The sequence below is a fragment of the Phasianus colchicus genome, chromosome 30 (genome assembly GCF_987193195.1).
Source record: "Phasianus colchicus chromosome 30, bPhaCol1.hap1.1, whole genome shotgun sequence".
NCBI classification, from domain to species: Eukaryota; Metazoa; Chordata; class Aves; order Galliformes; family Phasianidae; genus Phasianus; species Phasianus colchicus.
Genome location: NC_143465.1, coordinates 3,768,037 through 3,795,702, shown reverse-complemented (window position 1 = coordinate 3,795,702; position 27,666 = coordinate 3,768,037). Strand labels below are relative to the sequence as shown.

The following is a 27,666-nucleotide window of genomic DNA, read 5'->3' as shown; positions in this document are numbered from 1 at the left end:
AAACCACCCCATTGGTGGGAACGCACCGGGTTGGCACCGTGGCCAGCCAAAGCAGCGCCACAGAACTGAATGGGATAACAAGGACGGGCCCCGGCCGCCATGGCTACCCACAGGCCCCCGTGAGCCGCGCAGGCCCCGCGCGGTGCATGCTGGGAGCTGCAGTCCCGCTCGGCGCTGCGCTGTGATCCCTGGCAAGGCGGCTGGCGCGGGGCATGCTGGGAGCTGTAGGCCGGCGTTGAGCACGCGGCTCCGCCACCATTTGTGAGCGCCTTGTGGCCGCGCAGAAGCAGTCAGAGCTCTTTGAAGCGGTAGCGTGGAGCGCTCCGGCCGTCAGCTTCACTCTGTGCACCCTTCCCGCATCTCCCAACCCTATCGCGGCCTCCCTCGTTGCCGCAGATGCTTCTGGCCTATCCCCGCCGCCATGTCAGCGCCCTTCTCCCCGCCGCGCGGCGCCTTTCGCGGTGCACGCCGGGAGCGGTGGTCCCCGCGGGCGGCTAGCAGACTGCGCTTCCCGTGAGGCTTTGCGGCGGGGCGCGCTGGGAGGCGGGCGGCGGGCGGCGCGCAGAGCCTGCCGGGAGTTGTAGTTCGGTGGCCCCGCCGCAACGGCTGAGGGAGGGGGAGCGCGGCCGGCGGCCATTATCTGGGAGCGCGGCGGCAGACGCGGAGCCGACCTCCTGGCTCCCCGAGCCACCTCCCCAGTCCCCGTTGCCGCCGCCGCCGGGCGGGGTGGGGCTGCCATGGCGGCGTAGCCTCGGCCCACTCCTTTCCTTCCTCCCCGCTGCTCCCGCTGAAAGCGCGGCGGCGGCGCGGCCTAGCCCAGAGGGCGGATCCTCGGCCTCGCGTAGCGGCTGCCGCCCGCCCAGGGCTGCCCTCCGCGGGTGGCCATGTCCCTGGTGGCCTACGCCAGCAGCGAGGAGGACAGCGAGGCGGAGGAGGCCGCGGACGAGGAGGTGGAAGCCCCCGACACTCCGCCTCATGACTCCCCGGTCCCGCAGCCCCCGGTCCGGGGGGGGCTCTTCGCCTCCCTTCCTCCCCCCAAAGCCTCCGCGCTGCCCCCGCCGCCCCCCCAGGGCAGCGGATTCCCCTTACTGCCCCCCCCGCCCTTCCTCATGGGCCCACCGCCCGGTGTGAGGGGTTTCGGCCCCCCCCCGCCCGCCCCGAGCCCGGCCCCCGGCCCTCCCGAGCCGTCCGCCGGCAGCGGGGAGCAGCCCCGGCCCGGGGGGCTCCTCCTGCCGCCCCCACGGAACGTTGCTTCGGTCACCGGCCCGTCCCCGCCCGCCTCGGGCCCCGCCGCTCTGCCCAGCGCTGGGGGGGACCTGGGACTCCCCAAGCCAAAGAAGAGGACGGAGCCGGTGAAGATCGTAGCACCCGAGCTGCACGAGGGAAATGTGAGTATGGGACGAGCTCTGCTGAGAAGGGGGGGGTCAGCCCTGGAGCTCTGCTCAGTGCTCTCCAGGCATCGTTAGGTCGTGAAGCACAGTGCTGTGTGCCTTGCGGGGCAGCCAGGCACCACAGCCTGCCTGGTGCCGTGGTTGTGGCATCTGGAGAGATCTGTCCGGGCCGCCAGCCCTAATCCTAAAGCACTTTGCAGAATTAAACTGAGATAGTAACCATGTTTATGACTGTAATGCACCTGAATCCAGATGATCTGCACTCTTATTTATTGCTGAAGTCAGTGAATTGTTTTAGAGCTGTATGGCCTTCTTAGGGGCATCCCAAACAAGCCTGAATTTCTCTTCATGCTCTCTCTTTGTTTGCTTTGATATCAGTAGATCTTCCTAACAATGTATTGCTTGATTGTCTGAAGGCTTCAGTTGTCCACCAGACCTGTAGGTATTCACTTCCATCTCAACTCATGCATTTTTAGTTGATGCTTGCCCAATGCCTTATGTAGTTCTTGAGCACCAAATCCAGGTACCTGGCCATAAGCCAAAGCAAACTATGACTACGTGAAGGGAGATATGGGTCCTCATCCCCCTTCTTGTCTCCCTGTGGACAGCTGCAGCGCTGGTGGCAATCTGGAACCCACTGGTGACACTGAGACCTTCGTGTCAAAGGAAATCAGCCTGTCATGGGAGGATTATGGCAGTGCTGGGGCGCAGTGGGAGCTGTTCTCTGTTCCACTCTGAGTGTCATATGCTGTGCATGCTCCAGGGAGCTGCACTGCAAAGTTCGGGTCGTTTTCACAGGGACAAGCAGCTTGAGGGAAAGGTTTCATGGTTATGGATTTATCAACAGTGCCAGTGAATAGCAGTCTGCCAGCATCAAGGCCCACGGGAGCTGAGATGAAGTCAGCATATCTTGCTCTGCTGGAGCAGCAGCCTGCAGGGAAGGAAGGGTGAGAAGGACACTGGCTGCCTCCAGACCAACAGCCAGCCTCCTTTGGCAAATCCTGCACAGCTCCTGAAATGCTACAGAGGTGTGGCAGCTAACTTGTCTCACTGCTGAGCAGCAGAACGTGCTTCTTGTTGGCTTTGTTGGCAGACAACAGGACAATCTGCTGCTTGCTGCGAGATGCAGGTCCAGGTCCATTTGAGCTGAGCTTCCCAGCAGGGCAGATTTGCTTTTTGCAGGGGACAGGAGAAAAAATACATGGTGACTTAATGTGAAGAAGGCTCTGTGGCCTTTTTGGTGGTTATCTCCAGTCTTCTGCCTGATCTTAAGTGTTTGTATGCTCCACGTGTACCAAGCAGGAGGATGTATGGGCAAGCAGCATAGGTATAGACCGTTCCCTGGTACCCACTTTTTGCTTACTCATTTCTTTGTAGCACTTCATCATACAAATATTCAGGCTCTTAGCTTCCTTGCTGGCCTTACGATTACTGAAATAAGTATAAGGAGATTTTTTTCCTTTTCCTCCCTATCCACCCTCTGTGTTCAGCAAATTGGCTTTGAACAGAAGCACTCCAGGTCATCAGGATGCTGAGTGCATGCTGCTGAGAGAGAGAAGTCCCTGAGACAAAGCTGGTCCTGATGCTTCCTGGAAGCCCCTTTGCCTGAGGCAGAATCCCCATGTCGTCCTTTTCTCTTTACAGTCCCTTCTGTCCCTTTCTTTTGCACCTGTGGAACTGCTCCTGGGCAGTCTCATCTCTCATGAATACAGCGGTCTGGTTTTACTGAAACTCTGACTTGCATTTATTTATGTGTGTTCTTTTTCTTTGTCCTGTTCTATAATTTAGATAGTAAACTGGCAGAAGACTTCGTTTCCTGTAATCTATTTAAAGTGCTCTGCAAAGCAGTAAGATGATAAAGATGTCAGGGGCCTTTTCTGATGGCAGAGATGACCAGACCTTACACTCAAGTTTTTAATGGATATTTAACAACTCTGAAGTTATTGTGAACAATTCCCTATTAATCTCCACAGTGAATTTTTACACCCTTGCTTTGTGTGGGTTTTGTGCTTCCCCTCTGTTAATGTGATGCTGTCTGTCTCTTTGAAAGGGAGTGCTGACCTTTTGCTGGGTGGTTGGTGTTCTTTGCCTCGCTGTAGGTTTATTTTCCTGTGACTTCATTGTGAGCCAGCAGCTCAGATACTTTAAGTGCTAATTTCTGACAGGAGCCAAATATGTAAAGTATCTCTGCCCACCCACTTTGCTTTAGAGCAACATTAAAAAGCCACCTTGAAAAACTGGGAGTTTTGAATGAGTGAATCCTTTTTTTGTCCCGTAAGCTGGATAAATGAACTCAAGCTGGAGATTATTTTTTGATTGCGGATGTATTGCTCTGATGAGATTATAAGAGGTAATGCTGACTTGTTTGCAAAGCTTCAGTTTTTACAGTGGAATACAGCTTATTTTCTGCCTCTGCTCAAACCACAGCAGGCACAGTTGCTGCCAAACACAGTGGCAGGTACTGCAGCCCTGCTTGCTATGGGCAGCTCTGTGATCTCCCATATCTCTCCTATCTCTTTTTGTCCTGACACTGATGCATCAGCAAGGCTGTGAAAGAGCCTGACGACAGCCTACTGTTGCTTTCACTGTGGCTCTTGGCAGGTTCAACCCAGCCCTGCAGTGCTGTGATCCTCTGCTGTTTCAGACTGAAAGTTACCAAGTCACCAAGCGGGGGTGGTCATTGTTTTTTACTATCTCGGGTTGTGCTAAGCTCTGTTTTTCTTTCTCAGTCAGATTCAGAGGAAGATGAACCAGCAAAGAAGAAAAATATTTTTCAGGTGAGTATCTGGTATATTGGATTAAACAGGTTGCAGAGGAGATTGGCATGTGATAGATGCTGGGTGTCTGCAATTGTAAACCTGTTTAGCACATGGTTTTCAGAGTGTAAAATTCCTGGGGTGTCAAATCCTTTTTTGGGAGAGATTTCCTAAATTTAAATCTCAGAAAAATGTGTATCAACGTGAGAAATACATGGGTATTTGCAAGTACCCATTTTCCTTTAAAAGTCCCACCAGCCTTTTGTGCAAGAAAGCCCTTCAGCGTGTTGGAAGTGGCGAGCAATTGTGCTGAGCAATGGGAAACCCATTAATTCTGTTAGAATTGGAGGAGATAATTGGCAGGGAGTCAGGGGAAACTAAATGGTCTCGTTCATTTCTCATTTGCCCTGCATGAAACTCACCAGGGACGCGGCGAGGGCTCTGGCTTGTCCGCTCTGCTTCCTCAACCCAAAAACTTGACGGTGAAAGAGACCAATCGGTTACTTTTGCCCTACGCTTTCTCGAGGAAAGCAGCCGACAACGCCTCCGAGTCGAAGCCAGCAAAGGCCCCGATCTCATCCTCCAAGACAAAACCTCCGTCTAAGCCGGCCGTAGCCACAACTCCTTCTCCCTCTGCTATCAAAGCTGCTGCAAAGAGCGCTGCCCTCCAGGTAACCAAGCAGATTACGCAGGAGGAGGACGACAGCGATGAAGAGGTCGAGCCAGAGAACTACTTCTCCTTGTCCGACAGGAGCGAGCCCAGCGTTGTTGCTGCTGAGGCGTACATGTACTCAACCCCGGTGGTGTCGGAGGAGCCGCCACCTGGGACGGAACCGGAGCCGCAGTTCCAAGATGCTGCTGCCAATGCCCCTCTGGAGTTCAAGACCGGCGTGGGCTCCAGTGCTACTCATCACAGCTGGCTGCCCAAATCCGGAGAAGACTATGACAGTCAGCCCTATGGCCAGTTCCCTGCTTATGGCGATGCCAGTGGGACTGATGCGTATTATCAGGTGGGTCTGGAACAGGAGAGGCTTTGCATTGATTAGTGAAGCAGGCTGTGGCTTGTGAAACTTCAACCTGAGGTTTCTGGAACGAGGAGTGGAAATCCACAGCATCTCTCCGATGAAGAAAGGTTGAGGGAACTGGGCTTGTTTAGCTTGGAGAAGAGAAGGCTCTGGGGAGGCCTTCCAGTACTTGAAGGGAGCGTATGAACAGGAGGGGGAACGGCTGTTTGTGAGGGTGAATAGTGATAGGACAGGGAGGAATGGTGTTAAACTGAGACAGGGGAGGTTTAGGCTGGATAGTAGGAGGAAGTTTTTCACACAGAGGGTGGTGAGGCACTGGAACAGGTTGCCCGAAGTGGTTGTGGATGCCCCATCCCTGGAGGCATTCAAGGCCAGGCTGGATGTGGCTCTGGGCAGCCTGGTCTGCTGGTTGGTGACCCTGCACATAGCAGGAGGGTTGAAATTGGATGACTTTGAGGTCCTTTTCAACCCAGGCTATTCTGTGATTCATTCTGTGATAAATCTTCTGGCACGAGAGCCGTAGAAGCTCTTTGTGGGATAAATGTTTAATGGCTGCACTCATTGTAAAATGCCCCAGCAGAACTGCCCCTGCTCTTGTCAGGGTGCTGAACCAGGGAGTGCCAGAGCTGGTATATGAAGCCAGGTTGTTTCTAGCAATTCAACACCGCTCAGTTGCTATTGGAAAAAATGCCCTGTACACTTCAGTAGTGCCAGGGTAATGAGGTGTAATTAATGACTGCTTCCATCAGCCTTGCGAGAAGGTGCGTGTGTAATGCACAGTGCTTCTCGTAGTCCTGGCTGAGAGACCAGCAGCTCCCAGGGTGAGGTACAGGATTCAGTCTCACATCTCTGGGCCTCTGTGGATGTTTTCCCCAGGATCCATCTTGCTTTGCTGCAGTGACGAACTGGTTTTCCTTTTGCTCACAGGATTACTACAGCAGTGGGTACTACCAGGAGGTGGAACCAGCGCAGGCACCGCCGCAGGAGATGGGCACCGACTCCTCCTTCCTAGATGATGAAGCGGTTGGCACTTATACTATCTATCCCACTATGGAGTTTGCATTTAAGCTCTGCTAGAACATAGGATCTGCTTGGCAGCCTCGGTCCTGACCTCCAGCACGACCCGTGCTCCGTGCCGAGTTGGACCGGATTGTTGTTCTGTGGGGTCTAGTGCTGTGCTGTGGAGACATGCAGTGTCCTTCCAGCAATATGTTGGGCTACTGCTCCTGATGGATTTGCTTGCTGTATAAGTAGGTGATGCTTGTTATTCCCACCTAGCCCAATCTTGTTTTGTTAGGAGTATATATGGCAGGCAGTGTATCTCGGTAGGGCGTTCAGATACTTTCTTGGTACCTCCTCTAGCACAGCAGTGGACTCCCCACATTGTTGAAATGCTCAAGATCTGTAGCTCAAAAACCTGTTTAGAAAGAAAAGCAAAGCCACCTCTCATTGTTGATCTAATCTGGAAAATGCCAGTCTTGTCAGCTGAGCCAGTAAGGGCTGCAGAAGGTGGCTTGTGTCCTGCTGACCTCCTTTGAAGAACCTCTGCTTTTGAGATTTCAGTTATGGAAGATGGATATGTTAGCAGCTGAACTTGAGGTGTTTTCGTAGCATTTAAAATGAGGAGACTGAGGGCCTCTCATAAACAAGAGGTAAATGTTGTTTTTCCCTCTGCGTAGGGGAAAAAAAAAGAAGATTGTAATCTTAATGCTAAGTGGTTTAAGATACCCTGATCTATAGCAAAGCAGAACTGTCCTAAAGAAAAAATTCCTCATTGCAAAGATGTATGGTAAAGTGGCCTGTCCCATGCCAGGGGAGCAAAGAGGGGGTCATCCTCCAGCTACCTTTAGTTGTTTCAGGTTGTTGGTGTGTGATGTTTGTGTAACTCCAGTTGTTTCTGTCCTTCTTTCAGTTCAAACGGCTGCAAGGCAAGCGAAATCGGGGGAGAGAAGAAATCAATTTTGTGGATATCAAAGGTGACGATCAGCTGAGTGGAGCCCAGCAGTGGTTGACCAAATCCTTAACAGAGGAGAAAACCATGAAATCATTCAGCAAGGTACAGACAAGATGAGAAGGAGTGCTCACTGGGGTTTTGGAGACCTGTTCGATTCCTGTTTCAACCACAGCTGGAGCTGTTTTAGAGGCTCTGTAGTCACTGCTATAGGGGGAACAGGGACCCTTGTCTTCTGTGTTGTATAAGTAATTATACATAAGAGAATAGCAGGGCTTCTCACAACGCAGTGCGGGTGGTAAAGACCAGCCAGGAACTGCTACGGCCTGAGGAAATCTGCCCACAACCTTAATGTGAAACAAATGCTCCTTGAGCTGGCTTTGTGCAGGCGCTTGTCTCGTTTTGCTGTCTGGGTCAGCATCTTTCTGGCTTTAACAGTTTATCTGATGGTGTTTTCTAGAAAAAAGGAGATCAGCCCACGGGACAGCAGAGGAGGAAACACCAGATCACATACCTGATCCATCAGGTGAGTAGCGTGAAAACCAACACAGATAGAACTGAGGGGGCCTGGTGGCACTGCCCCTTTGGCCCTCAGGATTCAGAGCTCCCAGCTTGATTTTTGCTCTGCTTCACCCTGCCCCTTGCAGCCAGCTCCAGTGCATGTGTGCTTGTGTTTGGTTGTGAGGCTCATTGCTTCCTGTCTAATTCCACATGGCTGCAGTGTGGTTGGTAAGCAGCTGCTGAGAGCAACCCACAAAAGAAGCTGCGTTTCAGCATAAATGAAATGCCTGTGCATCCCAATTAATTCAGGCCTCTGTCAAGATAATTGTGCTAGCTCCTGTAACGAGCCTTCTAGCTGAAGCACGCTGTAATCCCCGTCAGCAGGGGCAGAGGAGGGTAAAATACTGCTGACTCAGTTGAGCAGCAGCTCTGATGCTCAGCTCTGATGCTAATCTTCTCGATTTCTGCAGGCGAAGGAAAGAGAACTGGAACTGAAAAACACGTGGTCTGAAAACAAGCTCAGTCGACGTCAGACTCAAGCCAAATACGGATTCTAACACCTCTGTCATATGTTTTGGCTCTTGTCCCAGGTGACTTACTGTGTCAGACCTCTCCTGGCCTTCGGAGACCGGCTGGGCTGGCGTTGAGTGCTGTCTGCTCGGTGGGTGGGAGGATATTGCACTCCCCTGTCAGGAAAAAGGTTTCCTGGGAACCATTCCTGAAACTCCACCTGTAATCGTTCCCCCCTTCTTAACAAACAATAATGTGGAAGGTTCAAATCAGGTCTGTTACAGCCAGCAACAGTCCCAGGGCAGCTGCAGGAGCTGTGCCTGGAGCAAGGCTGCTGTCCTGTAGGTGCAGGGCAGTGTCTGAAGCAGCCTCGTCACGAACCTGAGGCAGAGTCTCTCTAAACTTCCACGTCCCATTTTGCTCCCTCCTTGGACTCTCTGTACATCAAGAGTGTCATTTATCATTCTAAAGACACTTTCAAGAGCGATCCTGTTTGTTTTTCTTTCAGTTGTTGTTTTAAATGAGACATGATCATGGCTGTTTAATTTTGGCTGAGTAAATCCTGTGCTCCTCTCACATGAACGGTGGATTTTCATGGTTTTTTTGGTGTGTGTGCATGTGGCCAAGTTATTGTTTTTGCTCTTGGCTACACCAGCCTGCCCATGTCAAACCATGCTGAGGGGAAGCTCTTTTTTTTGTTTCAAAGGAGAAGCAGAGTGACAGATCAGAGCTTGGAACAGAAGTGAAAATACTGCAGTGTCAAGTGCAGAAAGCAATGAGGAGCTCAGCCAGCACAAGCTGCTGCTGAGAGCCTTTGGGTGTACCCGATGGTTGTGTGTACACTGCTTCCCTTTTCCCCTTCTTCCTCCTCCCTCTGATCCGAGGCTGACAGTGCTGTAACAATCTGATCTCCATGCTTATTGAACTGAGTATCCCAGTTTCCTGGGAGCAGGCACAATGAAAGCTGCCTGCTGTACATTTATTTTTCGGCTTTTTAGCTTGTTTATATGAATTTCGTTTCCTATAAAGGTATCACATCTGTTTTAGTGTTAACATTACCCCCTGGGCTGGGAAGAGGAGACAGTGTCCAGCCTTAACTTTCTAAAAATTAAATTGATTTACGGTATTAGGTCTAGATGGTGTGACTGCAAATCATGTGCAACCTCACCAGCCCAACCCATGCATCTTTAGCCAAATCTCTGTGACCTCTCTTAGCTCATTGTTCACCACTGTGCGATGCTGAAGGGAGCAGGGAGCTGGTCTGGTTCTTTAACTCACATTCCCAACACTAAGGGTTGCATTTGTTGTAACTGCAGCTAAAACAGCTAATAGTGGTTACTCCATTTAGGAAAAAAAAAAATCCATGAGGTTGTTTTTCTCCCATTGCCTGTTGAAAAGGAGCCAAGAAAACAAACCCCAATGAAAGAATTTGTTTCTTAGAATATTTAAAAGAAGAAATGTAACTTCTAGTTTAGTTTCCTGGATGTTTTAGTACTTTGCAGAGCCAAGTTTGAGTATCCGAATGACCAAAATAAAGTTACTGTTGAGTAATTTATTCATATCTTATATGTACAGTGAAATCCTCTGACAAGAGATTTGATAAAGGAATAAACTTTTAAATGAACCGAACCACAGCTGTTTGCAGTGTGAGGCACAAGGTGAGGATCGTGGGTTGGGTTCTGCTGTGCTGCCCAATTTGTTGTTGGGTTCATTGCCCTCTGCTGTGTGTGCAGTGAGGGTCAGCAGTCCTGAATGTGGGGCAGCAGCACCTGGAGGGCTTCTCCTCACTGCAGTTTCGTGGGTCTGAGCTCCTCTGGCTTCGTTCTGCCAATCCCTCCCAGGGGCTGAAGGCAGCATTCAGATCCTCGTGTTTATTTTTGCCTTTTCAATATGCAATTGCTCATTTTTAACACTAGAGGGGACTTAGGAGGATGGCAATCACTGCTGACTTTTGCTCTGCTTTTAGCCATTTATGAGCAACAACACGAAGGCTTGAGAAAAACGGAAGTGATTTTCTTAGAGGTAGAAGCATAAACCTCTGTTCTCCTTTTCAGTCCTCCTTATGAAGCTCCACTGCATCCAAATTTAGGTTTCTGGTTGCTCTCACATGCTTTTCCCTTCTGTTGTGGCTGTGTGCACCAGAACTGATGAGAACCACACTCAGTGTCACTGCACACTGGGGGGCAGAGCAAGGAATTGGGGTTGTGCAATGGGGCAGCGCTGGCTCGGTGTCATCCTCATCTTCTGTTCTGGGGTTTGGTGCTGCTCTGTGCTTGGTGGCTGAGCAAGCAGACAGAGCTCAAGGCATGTGTTGGCAGGACCAGGCTTGTTTGAGCAGCCAGCGAATGCTGCATGGATGGCACCAGCCCTGCCCGAAACCCATCTGGTTCTGCTCTAATAGCCTTTTCCTCCACCCTGATTCTATTCATAGCAATCTCTTTCTGTGAAGATAAATTAAATCCGTTCTTCCTCATCCCCTTTGCACAGGGTTTGGGAAGCAGGCAGCTGTGCCAGGAAAGGCGTGTGAATCCCAACGCAGAGCTGATGGATGCTGCTGGTATGCTTGGGATTGCCTCCAAGGTCCAGGGGTCTCCCTCTGCCCTGCAAGAGCCGAGCAGGCAGACCTTGTGCCAGCAAGAGGCTGGGCATTGCCATGGCCCTACCTATATGCCTTAGGGGTGGCCTCTAGAAACCTGCTCGTAAACGTTCTCTGGGGCTGCGGCTTGCTTGGTGCTGCTCGTCCTTGGGCTGTACACAGGGTCATCAAACTCCAGTGCTGAGTTCACTGGGGCCAGGGGAATCTGCGGGAAGGGAAACTGGTGAGATGGTGACTTGGTGCTGGGTGAGGGCTGGGCTGGAGAGCTTGGTCCTGCACCAGAGCTTGTGCCCTGTGGCAGATGCATGGAAACGCACCTCTGGGGCCGGCCGGGGAGCTGCTCTCTGCATGGTGCCTGCAGTGGGAGTCGCTGGCAGCTGCCTTCTGTGGAAGCCCTGGCTGGAGAGGCTGCGGGACAACCGCCGGCGCAGAAATGTGGTGGGGGCCAGCAGGGATCCAGGGCCCCGTGCCCCCCGGGGGGGTGGCTCCCGCTGGACTATGGCCACCTCTGCATAGATGTTAGTCTCAGGGCTGGGGCTGGAGCCCCAGCCCATGGCATAGAAAGGAATGGGCTCCACAGGCAGGGCAGTGCCCTCGTGGGGCTCTGCGTAGGTGTGGAAGCGCACGAGCTGCTGGTACTTGGCATCAAGCATCTCAACGGGGTTGGCTTCGAGGTGTGTCTGTGTGGAGGGGCTGCTGGCTTCTGCTCCTTCACTGCCGGTGCGGCTGCGTGGTCCCTGGGTGGCCTCCGAGGAGCTGACCTTGGCAGGGAGTGGCAGGGGGATGCTGGGGGCCTGGAGAGGGAGGGAATGCTGGGGGCAGTGTGGGGAAGGGCCTGGTCCCATCGGACCAGCTGCATCCCCATCCCATCTCATGGACAATCAGCATCCCTACCCCAGCTGCATCCCCATGGATCACCAGTATCCCTACCCCAGCTGCATCCTCATGGACTGGCTGCATTCCTACCCCATCAGCTCTCTTCCTTCCTCTCACATGTGCAATGTCCAGGCTGCCCTGGAAAGCACCTCTGTGCCCCAGGCCCTGCCTTTACCTCCTCAGGGCCACTCTCTGCTGCCTGCCCATCTCCTGGCACCCGCTTGGCCATGGTGCTGTACACTGGGTGGTTTGCTGGTGCCTTGCAGGATGTGGAGCTGCTATCTGGGGTGCGCATCACTCCACAGGCCTTGTCCTGCAAAGAGCAAAGGGTGAAAGGAAGGCAGTCACGAGGCCAGGAGTGGCCCAGCTGTGATGTTGGGCCCTCAGGGTAGAGGTGGCACTGAGGTGCCAACCCCAGCTGTGAAGCTTTGACTTCTCTGGCCTGGATTCCTTGATTTCCCTGGAGAAAGCAGCCCCAGTGAAGCAAGAAAGCTGCTTCTCCTCCCACATCCTGCTGGAGCTAACAAAGCAGCTAATTGCTGCAATGAGAAGGCGTGCTTACCTGTCCCCGTGGCACGGTCAACAGCTCACCATAGGGTGGGATGGGAACGTGGGTGTAGTGCTGCAGCAGCTCAGCCAGCTCGGGGTGGGCACTGTGCTCACCCAGGATCACGTAGTGCCCATTGGGCAGCTGGTCCAGCACAAAGTGCCGGCAGCGCTCTCTGCCCCTGCAGGGGAGGACAGAGGGGTCGGTGGTGGCACAGCGTGGGGTTGAGCGTGTCCGTACCCCTGGGCTGGGCTCCCTCACCTGTAGGACAGCACGAAGCCCACTGTGCTCTCACTGAAGCGCACCAGGAAGCAGCCCAGCGGCTCATCCTGCAGCATCTGTTCCGTGTCCCTGCAGGAATGGATCCCAGGGCTTCACCCACCTGCGGGAGCAGCCCGTGGATGTGCAGGACCACCCCTGGGACTCCTTGCTCACCTGCGACTGATGAAGCCGTGGAACCAGGCTGGCAGATTGCCCGTGGCCCCCAGCCGATGCACTTGTGTCTGCTCAAACCACAGCTTGGTGCGTGCCCGCAGAGATGCTGCAACTTCTTTGGGCTGGGAGCAGCCCTGCAGCACGTGGCAGGGAACGAGGGGCGGCTGGGGCTGGGGGCCCTCTGCTGCCCCCCCTCCCCTCCTGCCCTGTGCATCACACTGCTCCACACTCTGGGGCTGCAGCAGGGTCGTGCCTTGTCCTGGCTGGATGCTGCCTGCCTTGTTTCCAGCGATGAATTTGAAGGTGATGAAGAGGGGTTGGGTGTCATCCATGGAGCCACCTGTCCTCGGGTTACAGAAAGGAGTGGGCTGAGGGTCCCAGCAGCCCCCCATACTGCCCCATAGTGTACTGCTCCTCGCCCTGTTTCTTCCTGGTCACCCTCCCGGCGCTGCTGGGAACCCGAAGCTCTGGGAAGAACCAACCCTGTGTGTGTCAGCGGCTCTGCGTGCATGCAGGGCTCATCTGAGTCCCGCCAACACTCGGCCAAAGTTAATCCTGAGCAGATGCTCGAGGGGGTGGAAACGGCCACGCTGTGTCACCAGCTCTGAGTCACTGGGACTGGACCGAGCCCGTCCAAACTGGGGTTCTGGAAGGCCGAGACTGGGAACTTAACACAGCACTGAGAGGACCTGGGAGCTGCGTGCACCCAAAATGGTCCCCCATCCAAACAGGCACTAAAAGGAGCAGCGAAGGCCCACCAAAACCACAGCAAGGAGCTGAGCACCAAGTCCTGCACCCCACATGTGATGTCCTCCATTGCCATCCATCATGGCAACAACCCCTCCATGCCCCTGTTCCAGTCTTTGCTTCCCAACCTTTTTGCTCCCAACTCAACGCACGGACCCCCGGGATGCCCCCTGCCCACTCCCAGCCCTCACCCCTACCTCCACCAGGACCCGGGGGCCGTGGGTGGGCAGCGCTGGTGCTGCACTCAGCACGGTGATGGGCAGGAAGCAGCGAGCTGCACGCCGGGGCCACGTCACGGAACAACGGCGGGGGCTGCGGGTGGCACCGTGGGAGCACCTCTTTGCCCTCTTTCCCTTCACCCCTCAGCACGTTCAGCTGCTGATGGCCGTAAAGCCGTGCAAGAGTTACCTGGGTGCATGGGGTGCACCTGGTGCTTGCTGTGCCAACAAGGTGTGCTGCAGTTGGGGGTGCAGGGCTGGCTGGGTTCCCTTCTTCTTGCACCCACAAAACTCTTTGTCCCATCTGCACCCCTGTTTCTTGCACGGAGCCCAACCCGTGGCCGTGCTGGAGCCAGGCTGCAGCCCTGCACCGGAGCTTTGCACACCTGTGGTGGGCACAGAACACCCCCAGCCCCGCGGCGCGGTGCCCCCCGGCTCTCTCCACCTTAAGAAACCTGTTCCTCCTCCCTGCCCTCACACCCTGCACCGTTTCCCCTCCGGGCAGCCGGGTTGCACTATTTCTATCGGTGGTCAGGCAGGTTTCCTGTTTGCAGCCCTGGCGCTCACGGCTGCGGACCGAGCAGCCACGGCCCCAGAGCTGCTCTTCGAGGATGTGACCCTACAAGGCCTCTCCCAGCTCCCAGCCCCTTTGCAGCTGTCCGGGCGGGGACAGCGTGGGGGGATTTCTCACGAGACCTTGGAAGCAGACGAGCAGCTCTTGGCGTTTCCTGCTGTTTTTCCCTGAGCCGCTGCCCAGCGGATCCCAGGAATCACAGCAGCTTCGAGGAAAGCGGAGCGCAGCAGTGGCACGGAGCAGAGTGCGGCTCCGTCCCACGAAGGGTCTTCATCCCCACCGCCGGAGCTGAGAGCAGAGGTAGGGGTGCTGGGATGCACAGCATCGCCTTGCAGGGGGGACAGCATTGCCTTGGGGACAACGGTGCCGTTGTCACCACAAAAGCTGCCTCTGTCACATGCTGGGGACGGTCACCGGGCTCCAGCCTACGTGGATCCGAGGCTGTGCAGTGCCTGGCGGGGTGCCCGCGCTGCCCGGGGGTGGCACAGGGCTGTCAGTGTGCAGAGCGGCCGTCCAGCGGGGCTGGGAGTGAGCAGAGCGTGGAGGGGGGAAGGCTCGGGGTGAGGATCTGGGCTGGAGACAGCTCTGCTTGGCCGTCGATGGGGACAACCGTGCACAAAGCCACCAGCTCCCGTGCTCCCTCGTTGTGTTTCCTTATCGAGGTGTTTTTTCCTGCTGGAGGGGGACCCTGCCTCTTGTATTGGGTGCCACCCCTCAGCACTGCACACTCGGCCACACGCCCTGCCTCCGTTTCTCTCTTTGATTGAGAGCTGCGCCATCGGTGTGGTGAGTTTTGGGGAGGCTCTTCTTGGTCCTGCTGCCCCCCTCCCATCCCCTCTATTTATCTTTGCAGCCATGGCTGAGGATGGAGGGGCTGCCTCCGACAGCCCCCAGGTGAGAGCAACGGGAGGGGTGCTGGGGGTGCAAACTGGGGGAGGAGGAGCAGGAGACACCGGTGAACCCCCTGCAGCACGAACCAGGGGGACGTGGTGCCGCCCGTGGGAGACTTTGTTTGGGTGCCCCCCTTGGGCTAAGCCAGGTCTGTGCACTCCTGCAGGCGGTCGCCCTGTGTGCGCACAGTGTGGAGGAGCTGTATGAGCTGCTGGAGACCCTGGGCAGGTGAGTAGGGTGGTGTGGGGTGTGCGGAGTAGTGATGCCTCAGCCGTGCCCCCCTCCCCATCCCCACCCATGCCCTGGGTTCCCTCGCAGTGGGCACTTCGGAGTGGTGAAGCGGTGCCGGGAGCGCAGCACCGGCACTTTCTATGCTGCCAAATTTGTGAAGACGCGGCGGTGCCGGGGCAGCCGGCGGGGTCTGGAGAGGTTGCAGGTGGAGCGGGAGGTGGCCATCCTGCGGGACCTGCAGCACCCCAACATCATGCAGCTGCACGACCTCTTCACATGCAGAGCTGAGATGGTGCTGGTGCTGGAGCTGTGAGCGGGGTCCTGAGGTTGGGGGGGGGGATACTGGTGTTGTGCTCCCCCCAGAACCCCCCCAGCGTTGCCCTGCCCTGCAGGATGTGTGGTGGGGAACTCTTTGACTTCATTGCGGAGAAGGAGATGCTGTTGGAGGAGGAGGCCATCGAGTTCCTGGAGCAGATCCTGCTTGGGGTGCAGTACCTTCATGGGCGCCACATCGCCCACTTTGACCTCAAGGTGCCCATGCAGGTCCCTGGCTGACCCGGGGTGTCCCCCCACCCTATGGCTGCATCCTACCTGGGGGTGGCTCTGGGGTATTTTATTGTCCCTCACCCACCCCCATGCAGCCTGAGAACATCATGCTGCAGGAGAAGGATGTGCCCAAGCCCCAAATCAAGATCATCGACTTCGGCCTGGCCCAGAAGCTGGAGGATGGTGTCACCTTCAAGAGCCTCTGCGGGACCCCCCAGTACATCGGTATGGAGCTCCCAGCTGGGCTGGGGGGGCAGCGGGAGGGGGACCTGCATGATGGGGACATATCAGGGTGCCCATGTGGTGCTCCCACCTGACATGCCCCCCCCTGCTTTTCCTTCACCCCTAGCTCCTGAAGTGATCAACTACGAACCACTGAGCTCCGCCACCGACATGTGGTGAGGAGAGGGACAGGGGTCTCAGGGGGACCCACGGTGCCACTGTAGGGAGCCCCGGAGGACAGTCCTGACCCCCATCCTCTGTCTTTCAGGAGCATCGGGGTTATCACTTACATCCTGTGAGTAGTGACGAGGGGAAAATGCAGCTGGGGGAAACTGAGGCACAGGGGGCAGCGTGGCAGGTCCATCTCCGGTGCTCACGCTCCCTGGTGTCCCCGCAGGCTCAGCGGCTTGTCCCCCTTCCAGGGTGAGACAGATGCTGAGACCCTCTCCAACGTCCTGGAGGGCGCCTATGAGTTCGAGGAGCGCTACTTCAGTGACACCTCTGAGATGGCCAAGGACTTCATCCGACAGCTGTTGGTGAAGGAGCCTCAGTGAGTGCCATCCCTGTCTCTCTCCCAGTCCCTGGGGGTCTCTGTCCCCATCCCTGGGGGTCCCCGGACCCCTGCCATCACAGTCCTCTCTGTTGCAGGGAGCGAATGACTGCATCTGAGTGCCTTGTGCACCCCTGGATTAAGGTGAGATAGAAGGGGGGAACATAGCTGGGCTCCCCTGGCCGCCGTGTGCTGAGGGAGTGGGGAGGGGGTGCAGCAATGATGCCACAGCTTCGTCCCTCCAGCCCCTGAACAGGAAACAGGCAGCAAAGCGGTGCCGCTCCTCCATCAACATGAAAAACTTCCGCAAGTTCAACGCCCGGAGGAAGTGGAAGGTGAAAGGGAGGGATAAGGGGGTGAGGGATGGGGACGGCAGGATGCGGGGTCCCACCGCCTTTGGGTGCTTGTGTGAAGCCATCGTGCTCCACCCCAGGGCTGGGTGCATTTGGGCAGGAGGCCGTGGTGGGGTCTGTGCTCCAGTACAGGGGTGGTGGGAGTGGAGGGCAGGAGCTCCCTGCACAGACCCCTGCCTTGCTGCTCCCCCAGCTCTCCTACAACATGGTGTCTGCCTGCAACCGGCTGTGCCGCATGCGGCTGCTCTGCAGCCCCGGGACGGAGGGCGAGGAGCTGGTGAGATGCTGGGGGTACATAATGGATTCTGAGGGGCTGTGCCATGGAGTGCCCCTCCCTGGGCAGGCCCATGGTCTTGCCCCTGTCCTTCAGCCCCTCTGTGCCCTTCTGTGCCCCCAGCGCTGCTGTGAGAGCGACCAGGAGGAGGAAGGCAGCCGCCCTGTGACGCTGCTCCGTCGGCGTAGGAGCAGCTGCTCCTGAGCTCCCATCCAGGGTGGGGACAGCAGAATGGGGCAATCCCACGAGAGGGACCTCTGGACCCCCCTTCACCCCCAGCAGATGTGAGCACCTGGGTGCTGGAGCTGCTGCTCGCAGTGCTGCTGTGCTGAGGGTCACCGGGGCAGAGCCAGGGGCACTGCTGTGCTCCCCAGGTACACCCTCACCTGAGGGCTCTGCCCTTCCCTTGGCTCTAATTCGAGAAATAAATGTGCCCCGATCCTCATATCTTGGGTGCTGAGTGGAGCAGCTTCTTCCCCCTCCTCATCCTCATCCTCCTCCTCTTCCTCTTCCTCCTCTTTGCTCCGTTGTCCCCTGGGATTGACCCCTCTCTGGGTCTCCCTGGATGTCGCTGTGCCCTCGAATCCTCCCCACAATACCCACACCTGCAGAAAGCAAAGCACAGAGCATCATCCTGAGGAACGCAAAGGTCTGGGGGCATCTCACACCCCCTGACCCTCTCCAGCCCCACCGCACTCAGGGCCGCCCTGTTTTCTCCCCTCTCTATTTCCCAAACAAGCCCTGGCCCTGGCCCTGGCCCGGCCCCGCACAGTTGTCAGGCTAAATATTTTGTGTGTGGCAGCCGAAAACAAAAGTGAAGGGGCCACGGGGCCACCCTGCTCCCGGCGTGCCTCGGTGCTGGCAAGGAGTGCCCGGCGTGCGGGGCCGGAGGTGCAGCAGCACCGGGCAGGAGTGAGACGTGGCCCCACGGGATGGGGGCACTGGGGGTCCTACAGCTGCTGCTTGCCCTGCTGCTCCTCGGCCCCCTCCTGCTGCCCCCGGTGCAGGCCCCCTCTGAAAGTAAGTGGTGGGAAGCGGGGTGAGGGGGATGGGTTTTGGGGTTTTGGGGTTTTGGGGTTCTTGGCTGAGCCTCCAGGTGAAGCTTTGTGCTTGCTGCCTCAGTTTCCCCTCTGATGCGATGCCCCCGCTGCCGCAATCCTCACCTGGCAGCACCAACATGGCTGTGACCTTTGGGGTTTGGAGCTGGGGAGGAAATGGGGTGGGGGCCCTGTGCTGGGGTCAGGGCATCGCTTGCTTTTGTGGGAAGTGGTTCCATGAAGCCACTGCACTCAGCAGTGATGGAAAGTGATGCTTAAACCTTCTAGCCTGGGGATGTGACCTGGGGGACAGGCACGGGGTTCTGATTGTCCCGGATCAGGAAAAGCCCCAGGGGCTTATGTGGGGGTGTCCCTGGTGGGGTCCCAGCACTGCTGGCAGGGTGGGAACAGGAGGACCCACATGCCTGGGTTTGTCACTGTGTGTCTGTCCTTTCTCTGCCTGCTGCCTCAGTTTCCCCATTGATAGTCCCAAGGGGGCTGGGGAGAATGGAGGGGGAATGAGGATGAAGCAGCCAAACTCATGCCGAGAGTTGCCCTGGGAATGCTTCTTGCTCTGTCTCTGCCCCCGTGAGGGCACAGGGGACCCTAGAATTCTCTCTACCCACAATAGGGACCAAGTTGTTCCTGGTCCCCTCTCTCCTTTTGTTCTCCCACTGAGCACAGGGACAGCTGTGACTTTGCCAAGGTCACAGCTGTGGCAGCACAGGGCTGCACTCTCAGAGCTGATACTGCATCCTCAGCCCCACAGCAGGACGGAGACCCCCGTGTCCCAAGGGTACCACATGGTGCCGGGGGGGCTCTGTGTATCAGTGCCTTGCCACACACTGCTGGGTGCTCCAGCTCCATTCCATGGTGCCAGCACTGCTTGTGTGTTTGGGGTACACGCCGAGCTGGCCATCTTTGCTATCGGTGTTTACAGTAAATCCCTCTCTGAGTATCAGTGAGTTTCTCTCCGTAATAACTAGGAGTCAGGTTTCAGGCTGGGGATGCTGCTGCAGGGGAGCAGAGACAGCAGGAGATGCTCAGCCCCACGGTGCCCCTCACAGTGCCCGCCCCCACTGGGGTGAGAAACCCCCTGGAATGGTGACCCCATAGCCCCATCTCTGCATAGTGTCGATGGCAGCGATTCGGTGGGAGGCTGTTGTGTGCTCACTGCTGTTACCCCAGGGACTGCAGCCTCCGTGGGGTTGGCAAAGGGCTATGAAACGGTCCTGGGAAGCTCCCGCAGAGCCAGAGCTCGTTAGCATCACAGCAGCCGTGCTGTCCCCCTAGGAGCTGTGGTGCGCCGGCTGCCTGTCACGGCTGCTCTCATCTGCCCCAGCTGCCCACAGCGACCGCAGGCAGCTGACAGGCAGAGCAGGACATTAACCCCTGCCACGCATCGCTGCGGCCCTATCCAGGGGGGGTCACCTGTGCGGTGGCGGGATGCTCTGGGCCGTCCCATTGCCCCCGGGCCCCTTCTTGCCACCCCAGTCTGCGGCAGCATGGACATCCGCAACGACGTGTCGCAGCTGCAGAAGCTGGAGAACTGCTCCATCATAGAGGGCAACCTGCAGATCCTGCTGATGTTCACCACGGGCGCCGAGGACTTCCGCGGGCTCAGCTTCCCCCGCCTGCTGATGATCACCGAGTACCTGCTGCTCTTCCGTGTCTACGGCTTGGAGAGCCTGCGGGACCTCTTCCCCAACCTCTCGGTCATCCGTGGCACCAACCTCTTCTTCAACTACGCGTTGGTCATCTTCGAGATGCCGCACCTGCGGGAGATCGGGCTGCACAGCCTGAGCCACGTGCTGCGCGGCTCGGTGCGCATCGAGCGCAACCAGGAGCTCTGCCACCTCTCCACCATCGACTGGGGGCTGCTGCTGCCCGACGCCGTGGACAACAGCTACATTGTGGGCAACAAGCTGGCCGAGGAGTGCGCCGACGTCTGCCCAGGTATCCTGGATGTGGAGAAGCCGTGCGCGCAGACCGTTGTCAATGGGCAGTTGGATTACCGCTGCTGGACCTCCAGCTACTGCCAGAAAGGTGGGTGAGGTGCTGCGGGGCTGCTCATCCCAGTGCTGGGAGCCGATGGGGAGCACTGGGAGGCACTGGGAGGCACTGGGAGGGCAGAGCTGGGCGTACATCTGTCCCTGCGTGGGAGCGAGCCGCAGTGGAGTAATCGGATCCGCGCTGTATCAATGTCGGGAGGAGAGGCCAGCTCCCAGCTGCCATGTTTTCCCGGCGGTGAGGTAAATACACGCCCCTCCCGGGCTCGTTTGCAGTAAACAGGAGGCCTGGTAATGAAATATATACTATAAACACAGATCCTTATCTGGGCTGTAACCTCGGCCACTGCCCCAGCACTGGCTGCACCACGTGGCTCCGCTGGGTGGCTGGGGCTTGGCATGCGGTGAGCCTCACCCGTCCATTTGTCCATTTGCCCGTCTGTCCTGACTGTTCATGCAGCCCTTCATCCAGCTGTCTATGCATCCACCTGTCCATCTACCACCTGTCCATCCACCCGTGTGTCTGGGCATCCCTCCATCCATCGCTCTGTCCGTATACCCAACCAACCAACCCTCCCTCCATCCACCCTTCCACCTACCCATCCCTCCCTCCATCCATCCATCCCTGCATCCATCCAACTGTCCATCCGCCCATCCCTCTATCCACCCACCCACCCACCCATCCCTCCATCCATTTCTTCATCCATTCATCCCTCCATCTGCCCCTCCATCTGGCCTCTCTCCTTGCTCTCCACACCAGCGGTCTGCCACCAGCCCCCTACCCACCCAAACCCTGCAATTTTCCCACTGCCGACATCACCTCCCCGCAGTGTGCCCATGCGGTGCGGGCTCGGCGTGCACGGCGTCGGGTGAGTGCTGCCATGCTGAGTGCCTGGGGGGCTGCGGGCGGCCCCGTGACAGCCGCTCCTGCGTGGCCTGCCGTCACTTCCACTTCAACGGGCACTGCCTGCCCTCCTGCCCACCCCGCACCTACGAGTATGAGGGCTGGCGCTGCGTCACGGCCGAGTACTGTGCCAGCCTGCGCAAGGTCTCCGACAACCCACGCGACGCCTCCAAGTTCGTCATCCACCAGCAGCAGTGCCTCTCTGAGTGCCCCCCCGGCTACACCAGGAATGAAAGCAGGTGGGGACCCCCACCCTTGGGGGGTTCCAGTGGAGGGGGGGGGCTCCGTGCCTGGCTTACATCCCAGTCCCTGTCCCTGCAGCATCTTCTGCCACAAGTGTGAGGGGTTGTGCCCCAAAGCGTGCAAGGTTGGCACCAAGACCGTGGACTCGACGCGGGCGGCACAGGAGCTGGCAGGCTGCACTCTGGTGGAGGGCAACCTCATCCTCAACATCCGCCGGGGCTGTGAGTGCTGGGAGGGTGACATGGGGGGGATTTCCCTTGGAGGAAGAATTAATGGGTGGTCCCGAGTGCCAGCTCCATTGCCACACCACACTCACACCCATGGGATGTTCCCAGATAATCTGGCCTCGGAGCTGCAGAGCAGCCTGGGCCTCATCGAGACCATCACGGGCTTCCTGAAGATCAAGCACTCCTTCGCCCTTGTCTCCTTGTCCTTCTTCAAGAACCTCAAGCTGATCCGCGGAGACTCCATGGTGGATGGGTGAGGACGGGATGTGCTGAGGACACCTGGGTGTGGGGTGCCTGTGCCCATCACCTCCATCTGCCTCTTCCCCAGGAATTACACCCTATATGTCCTGGACAATCAGAATCTGCAGCAGCTGTGGGACTGGAGCCACCACGTCCTCTCTATCCCTGTGGGCAAGATGTATTTTGCCTTCAACCCCAAGCTTTGCTTGGCTGAGATCTACCACATGGAGGAGGTGACGGGCACCAAGGGGCGGCAGAACAAGGCAGAGATCAACCCGCGCACCAACGGGGACCGGGCATCCTGTGAGTGTGGGGATGGGAATGAGGGGGACCCGGTGGCACCGTGACTCTGAGCCCTTGCACTCCTCCCCAGGCAAAACCCAAACCCTGCGCTTCATCTCCAACATCACCGAGTCCGACCGCATCTTCCTCAAGTGGGAGCGGTACCGGCCGCCTGAGTACCGAGACCTCCTCAGCTTCATTGTCTACTACAAGGAGTCGTAAGTGATCCTCGTGTCCCCCAGCCTGCAGCATCCTCATAGCACATCTGGGGCTGCTGGGCCCCAGGAGATGGCTTGGAGTCTGCTGGGAGCCCCAGCTGATGCCTGGGGGCCGGGTGGTTGCCAGACCTTTCCAGAACGTGTCAGAGTACGTGGGGCAGGATGCTTGCGGGGCACAGAGCTGGAATGTGCTGGACGTGGAGCTGCCACTCAGCAGTGAGCAGGAGCCGGGGGTGGCCCTGCTCAACCTGCGGCCGTGGACACAATATGCCATCTTCGTCCGTGCCATCACCCTCACCACCGCCGAGGAAGGGCGCAACTATGGGGCGCAGAGCGAGGTGGTCTACATCCGCACCATGCCGGCAGGTATGGGGTGCTGGGGGGGCTTGGGGTGCCCACGGTGGCCTTAGGCTGGAGCTGACGTCCCCATGCCTTCCCAGCCCCAACAGTGCCGCGGGACGTCATCTCCATGTCCAACTCCTCGTCCCACATCGTGGTGCGCTGGAAGCCACCCACGCAGCGCAATGGCAACATCACCTACTACCTGGTGCTGTGGCAGCAGCTGGCCGAGGACATGGAGCTCTATGTCAATGACTACTGCCACAAAGGTGTGGGAAGACTACCGGGGTTGATGCAGGTCCCTGTGGAGCTGGGATAGGGGTGGAGATGGAAATGCAGCACTACCCATCCCCACCTCCAGGCCTGAAGCTGCCCACCAGCAGTGCAGACACACGCTTCAGTGATGGGGATGGTCCTGAAGTGGAGCAGGATGCAGAGGAGCGCTGCTGCCCCTGCCGCCCTGCTGATGGGCAGCTCCGCATGGAGGGCGAGGCTGAGTCCTTCCAGAAGAAGTTCGAGAACTTCCTCCATAACTCCATCATCATCCCCAGGTGCCGGCGCTTTGGGGGTACCAGGGTCAGGGGGTCTCCAAGCATTGCTCTGCCACAGGGACGGTCTCCCTCGGCTTCTTTAACCCATTTCCTATTGTCTCAGGCCACCTTGGAAGGTGACATCCATCAACAAGTACCCACAGCGGTGAGCTGGGAAGAACCCCAAAGCTCTGAGGCTCTCCCTGCCCCATTGCACGTGAGGCCCCCCCTGCGCCCTGACTCCAACCTCCACCCGTTCCCGCAGGACCCCAAAGCGCCGCAGGGACCTGATGGCCGTCACGTCCCCCACCAACGTCTCCTCAGCGGAGCCACCACCCCTAAGCCACACCAGAGCCGAACCCAAACCCGACTTCCAGATCTTTGAGGACAAAGTGGTGCGGGACCGCGCAGTGCTGTCGCGGCTGCGGCACTTCACGGAGTACCGCATCGACATCCACGCATGCAACCACGCTGCGCACACCGTGGGCTGCAGCGCGGCCACTTTTGTCTTCGCCAGGACCATGCCTGAGTGTACGTCCAAGGGCAGAGGGGAGGGTGCTGGTGCTTTTGGGGGGGGGATCAGTGCTGGGCTGATAGAATCGCAAAGTCGTTAAGGTTGGAAGACTGCGCTGAGATCAATTCCGACCATCAACACATCACCACCGTGCCCATTAACCACATCCTTCAGTGCCACATCTACACCTTTCTCCGCCCTCTTCCCTGTTCCAATGCCTTATCACTTTCTGAGAACAATTTTATCCTAATATCCGATCTGAACCTCCCCTGGTGCAATGTGAGGCCATCACCTCTCATCCTGAGCCCATCTATGTCCTGTCCAGTGCAAGCTGACAACATTCCCGGCAACGTGACCTGGGAGCCGGCCAGCAAGAACAGCGTGCTGCTGCGCTGGCAGGAGCCCCACAACCCCAATGGGCTCATCCTGAAGTACGAGATCAAGTACAGCCGTGAGAGCGAGGTGAGGACCCGGCTCGGCATCCCCCTCCCCAAGACTGGGATGTCCCCATTGCCACTACCCCTTCATCCCCAGGAGGTCACCACTGTTGTCTGCGTCTCCCGACATCGCTATGCTAAATATGGAGGCGTGCACCTGGCCCTGCTGCAGCCAGGGAATTACTCAGCCAAGGTCCGTGCCACATCTCTGGCTGGCAATGGCTCCTGGACGGGGCTCGTCAAGTTCTACATCCTGGGGCCAGGTACCTGATGGGGGCAAGGAGGATGCCAGTGGGGTTGGGGGGCTGCTGGGCTGGGAGCTGGGAGGCAGGGCGCTGCTGGATGGGGCAGCAGGAGATTGGGGAGCACTGGTGGGATTGGGGATCAGGGAGTGCTCCTGGACCTGGACACCAGAAGATGAAAGAATGCTGGTGAATCAGGAATGTGGGAGATTTGGGGATGCTCTGGGATGGGAGGAGCATAGGGCAATGGAATGCTTCTACAAATGGTCCCACAACACCCTGCCCCACGGACACACTCCGGCAGCCGAGGAGGAGTCTGGCAGCTTCTACATCCTGCTCACTGTTACGCCTGTGGTCCTCATGGTGCTCATCTCTTGCCTCGCCGTCTTTGTCTTCTTCTACAATAAGAGGAGGTAGTGACCGCTCCAAACCCTAGGGCTGCACTCAGCTGAGCTGGGGCTGGGGAGGTGGCACCGCATCCCTGCCCCTTGCCCCCTTGTCCTTTGTCTCCCTCCTTTGTTCCCCCGTCCTCTGTGCCATGCCCACCTCTCCATCCTCCCAGGAGCAATGATGGCTACCCCAGTGGGACGCTGTACGCCTCTGTCAACCCCGAGTACTTCAGTGCCTCGGACAGTATGTGGGGATGGGCAGGGGTCCCCCTGAGGTCTGCTGCCCCATTCCCCTGCTTGGGGATGGGGATGGTGGTGGTGATATTGATGATGGTGATGGTGACCCCCCCCCTGCAGTGTACATCCCTGATGAATGGGAAGTATCACGGGAGAAGATCACGGTGATCCGGGAGCTGGGGCAGGGCTCCTTCGGGATGGTGTACGAGGGGCTGGCACTGGGGCTGGTGGCCGAGGGCGAGGAAACCAAGGTGGCCCTGAAGACGGTCAACGAGCTGGCCACCATGCGGGAGCGCATCGAGTTCCTCAAGGAGGCCTCCGTCATGAAGGCCTTCAAGTGCCACCACGTGGTAGGTGGCAGCAGGGGGACATCCCCGGGGACGTGGGGCTGCGGCTGCCCACGTGCTGTTTCCATTTGCTCCCCAGGTCCGTCTGCTCGGCGTCGTGTCCCAGGGCCAGCCAGCCTTGGTCATCATGGAGCTGATGACGCGTGGGGACCTGAAGAGCTACCTGCGCTCCCTCAGACCCGACGCCGAGGTGAGGGGCCGCCCAGGCGCCGTGGTGCCCTACAGAGGAGGGGACACAGACCCCGTCCCCAAGGACGTCCCCCCAAAGCCTCCTCTCTCTGTGCGTGGTGCAGAACAACCCTGGGCTGCCGCCACCCTCGCTCAAGGACATGATCCAGATGGCAGGCGAGATCGCCGACGGCATGGCCTACCTGAATGCCAAGAAGTTCGTGCACCGTGACCTCGCCGCGCGCAACTGCATGGTGTCCGAGGACTTCACCGTCAAGATTGGAGGTGGGCAGCCAGGGGTGGGTGGGCTTGGGATGGGTCCCCTCGTCCTGCTGCTCATGGCTCTGTGTCTTCCTCCTCTTCCTTGTCTTTCTCCTCTTCATTCTCTTACTCTTTTTCCTCCTCTTCCTCCTTTTCCTCCTCTTCTTCCTCCACCAGATTTCGGCATGACGCGGGACATCTACGAGACAGACTATTACCGCAAAGGGGGCAAGGGGCTGCTCCCTGTCCGCTGGATGTCCCCCGAGGCCCTCAAGGATGGCATCTTCAACACGCAGTCTGATGTCTGGTGGGTGATGGGGCTGGGGAGAGCCACGTGGGTGAGCCCCCACCCACCCCGGGCTGACCTGTGGGTGCTGCAGGTCTTTTGGGGTGGTGCTGTGGGAGATCACCACGCTGGCTGAGCAGCCCTACCAGGGCATGTCCAACGAGCAGGTCCTGCACTACGTCATGGACAACGGTGTCCTGGAGCGGCCGGAGAACTGCCCCGATCAACTGTGAGTGGGGGGATCTCTTGCCAGAACTGCTTGGGGTGGGCAATGAGCACCACCGTGGCCTCTGTTCTGCACGGAGCCCTGGTGAACCGGCTGCCCTTGAGGTGGCCGGGGGTGACTGGGGACCCCCACACCCACTGTGCACTCTTTGTCCCGCAGCCACGAACTGATGTGTCTGTGCTGGCAGCAGAACCCTCGCCAGCGCCCATCCTTCATTCAGCTCCTGGAGAGCATCAAGGAGCACATGGCTCCCGCTTTCCGCACCCTCTCCTTCTTCTACAGCCCGGAGAACCGGCGGCGCGGCTCCAGCGAGCCCTCGGACGCCGAAACGGAGCCGCCCCCCGAGGAGGACGAGCCACCCGCACCCCCTCTGCCCACCCGCAAGGGCCGAGGTCGGCTCCCCAACGGGACGGGCTGCCTGTGAGCGGGGGCTGCCGCCCGCTGTGGACTCATCCCCCCGCCCCACCGCGGGGCCCTTCGCGTTATTTATTGCTTCTAAGGGAAGGGGGTGTGCTCTGGGGCAGCCACTGCGCTGCCAACCCCTGCGTTGGGGAGAGGGTAGCAAAGGGGGAGGGGAGGGGGGGAGGCTGCCCCGTGGGGCGCTCCGTTTTGCAGGTGGGGAAACTGAGGCACGGCGCTGCCCTGCAGGCTCCCCACAGTCCTGACTGCGGGGCACCGCTGTCTGCCAGGGGGAGAAGGGAGAATAAAGCAGGACGGAGCTCGGCCGAGCGGTGCTTGCTCTGTGGGGGCACGGGGGGGGCGGAGGGGTGGAGGTAGGGGGAGCGATGCTCGGGGCTTTCCACTGCCGTCCGCCGGTCCCATCTGCTTCCTGCGCATCTCATTGCGGCTTTGCCCTGCGGTGCCTGAGCCGGAGGCGTTTCTGAGGAAAAAAACGTCAAAGCAGAGGAATTCGCGAGGCGGTGGCGGTCTGACGGGGGACTCAGACCGGGATGTCTGCCGATGGGGGTCTCTCAGATCTCTTTTCTCCCCATCCCAGTCTCTTGGTGCGCAGGGCTGAGCACTGGGGGAGCGGTTCAGGCTGAGAATGTGCCAAACTCAGCGCACACATGAGCTCTAGCGCCATAGCAGGGAGTGCGATGGGGGCAATGGGGGCAGGTGGGGATCCACCAGCCGTGCTCTGATCTCTCCTCACAAGAGGGTCCCAAGCAGGTGAGACAGCTGGAGGCAGGGTCACTGCGCCAGCAACGTTCCCAATTCCGCACCCCGATGTAACGGGGGGCTTGAGGGAAGCTCAGTGCTGTGACAGCTTGGGAGACTGATGGGAGAGCAGGGGAAGGGGGTGCTCCTGATGGCCCTGAGTGCGGGGAGGGGCAGT

At 58.1% G+C, this 27,666-nt stretch overlaps 4 protein-coding genes across 8 annotated transcripts; 3 read left to right on the top strand and 1 right to left on the bottom strand.

Moving 5' to 3' along the window:
• The first annotated feature begins 580 nt into the window (after nt 1-580).
• Nucleotides 581-9,763, top strand: PRCC (proline rich mitotic checkpoint control factor). The gene is made up of 7 exons (XM_031606337.2): nt 581-1,388; nt 4,121-4,168; nt 4,573-5,157; nt 6,100-6,195; nt 7,085-7,228; nt 7,584-7,649; nt 8,095-9,763. The coding sequence occupies exons 1-7, from the start codon at nt 885-887 to the stop codon at nt 8,179-8,181; spliced, it is 1,530 nt and encodes a 509-aa protein (XP_031462197.2). The 5' UTR covers nt 581-884; the 3' UTR covers nt 8,182-9,763.
• SH2D2A (SH2 domain containing 2A) lies at nt 9,455-14,042 on the bottom strand. The gene is made up of 8 exons (XM_090127233.1): nt 13,744-14,042; nt 13,533-13,647; nt 12,589-12,928; nt 12,415-12,504; nt 12,169-12,334; nt 11,782-11,919; nt 11,048-11,524; nt 9,455-10,935 (listed from the first exon to the last, which is right to left on the bottom strand). Exons 1-8 carry the CDS (start codon nt 13,855-13,857, stop codon nt 10,807-10,809), a joined length of 1,569 nt encoding a protein of 522 aa, XP_089983359.1. The 5' UTR covers nt 13,858-14,042; the 3' UTR covers nt 9,455-10,806.
• A 42-nt stretch (nt 14,043-14,084) lies between these two features.
• LOC116237292 (death-associated protein kinase 2-like) lies at nt 14,085-17,641 on the top strand. 3 transcript variants are annotated; one of them, XM_090127234.1, is made up of 12 exons: nt 14,096-15,021; nt 15,185-15,246; nt 15,337-15,558; nt 15,642-15,792; nt 15,891-16,020; nt 16,145-16,193; nt 16,286-16,312; nt 16,415-16,567; nt 16,666-16,711; nt 16,813-16,902; nt 17,114-17,197; nt 17,318-17,641. In XM_090127234.1, the coding sequence occupies exons 1-12, from the start codon at nt 14,983-14,985 to the stop codon at nt 17,396-17,398; spliced, it is 1,134 nt and encodes a 377-aa protein (XP_089983360.1). In that variant the 5' UTR covers nt 14,096-14,982; the 3' UTR covers nt 17,399-17,641. The 3 variants fall into 3 exon arrangements, with proteins under 3 accessions (XP_089983361.1, XP_089983360.1, XP_031462203.2); XM_031606343.2 differs by having other exon boundaries at nt 14,097-15,021; nt 15,642-15,780; XM_090127235.1 differs by lacking the exons at nt 17,114-17,197; nt 17,318-17,641 and having other exon boundaries at nt 14,085-15,021; nt 16,799-16,913.
• Nucleotides 17,642-17,730: 89 nt separating this feature from the next.
• On the top strand, nt 17,731-27,230 carry INSRR (insulin receptor related receptor). Of its 3 annotated transcripts, XM_031606344.2 has the most exons (22): nt 17,731-18,214; nt 19,726-20,277; nt 21,071-21,383; nt 21,466-21,608; nt 21,723-21,867; nt 21,943-22,157; nt 22,228-22,354; nt 22,482-22,720; nt 22,795-22,962; nt 23,055-23,244; nt 23,348-23,389; nt 23,489-23,754; nt 24,063-24,199; nt 24,272-24,437; nt 24,721-24,829; nt 24,979-25,049; nt 25,163-25,392; nt 25,469-25,579; nt 25,683-25,842; nt 25,996-26,125; nt 26,199-26,333; nt 26,490-27,230. In XM_031606344.2, exons 1-22 carry the CDS (start codon nt 18,127-18,129, stop codon nt 26,752-26,754), a joined length of 4,002 nt encoding a protein of 1,333 aa, XP_031462204.2. In that variant the 5' UTR covers nt 17,731-18,126; the 3' UTR covers nt 26,755-27,230. The 3 variants fall into 3 exon arrangements, 1 of the variants encoding a protein (XP_031462204.2); XR_016460528.1 differs by lacking the exons at nt 17,731-18,214; nt 19,726-20,277; nt 26,199-26,333; nt 26,490-27,230 and having other exon boundaries at nt 20,288-21,383; nt 24,063-24,437; nt 25,658-25,842; nt 25,996-26,113; XR_016460527.1 differs by lacking the exons at nt 17,731-18,214; nt 19,726-20,277; nt 26,199-26,333; nt 26,490-27,230 and having other exon boundaries at nt 20,288-21,383; nt 24,063-24,437; nt 25,163-25,579; nt 25,658-25,842; nt 25,996-26,113.
• The last annotated feature ends 436 nt before the right edge of the window (nt 27,231-27,666 follow it).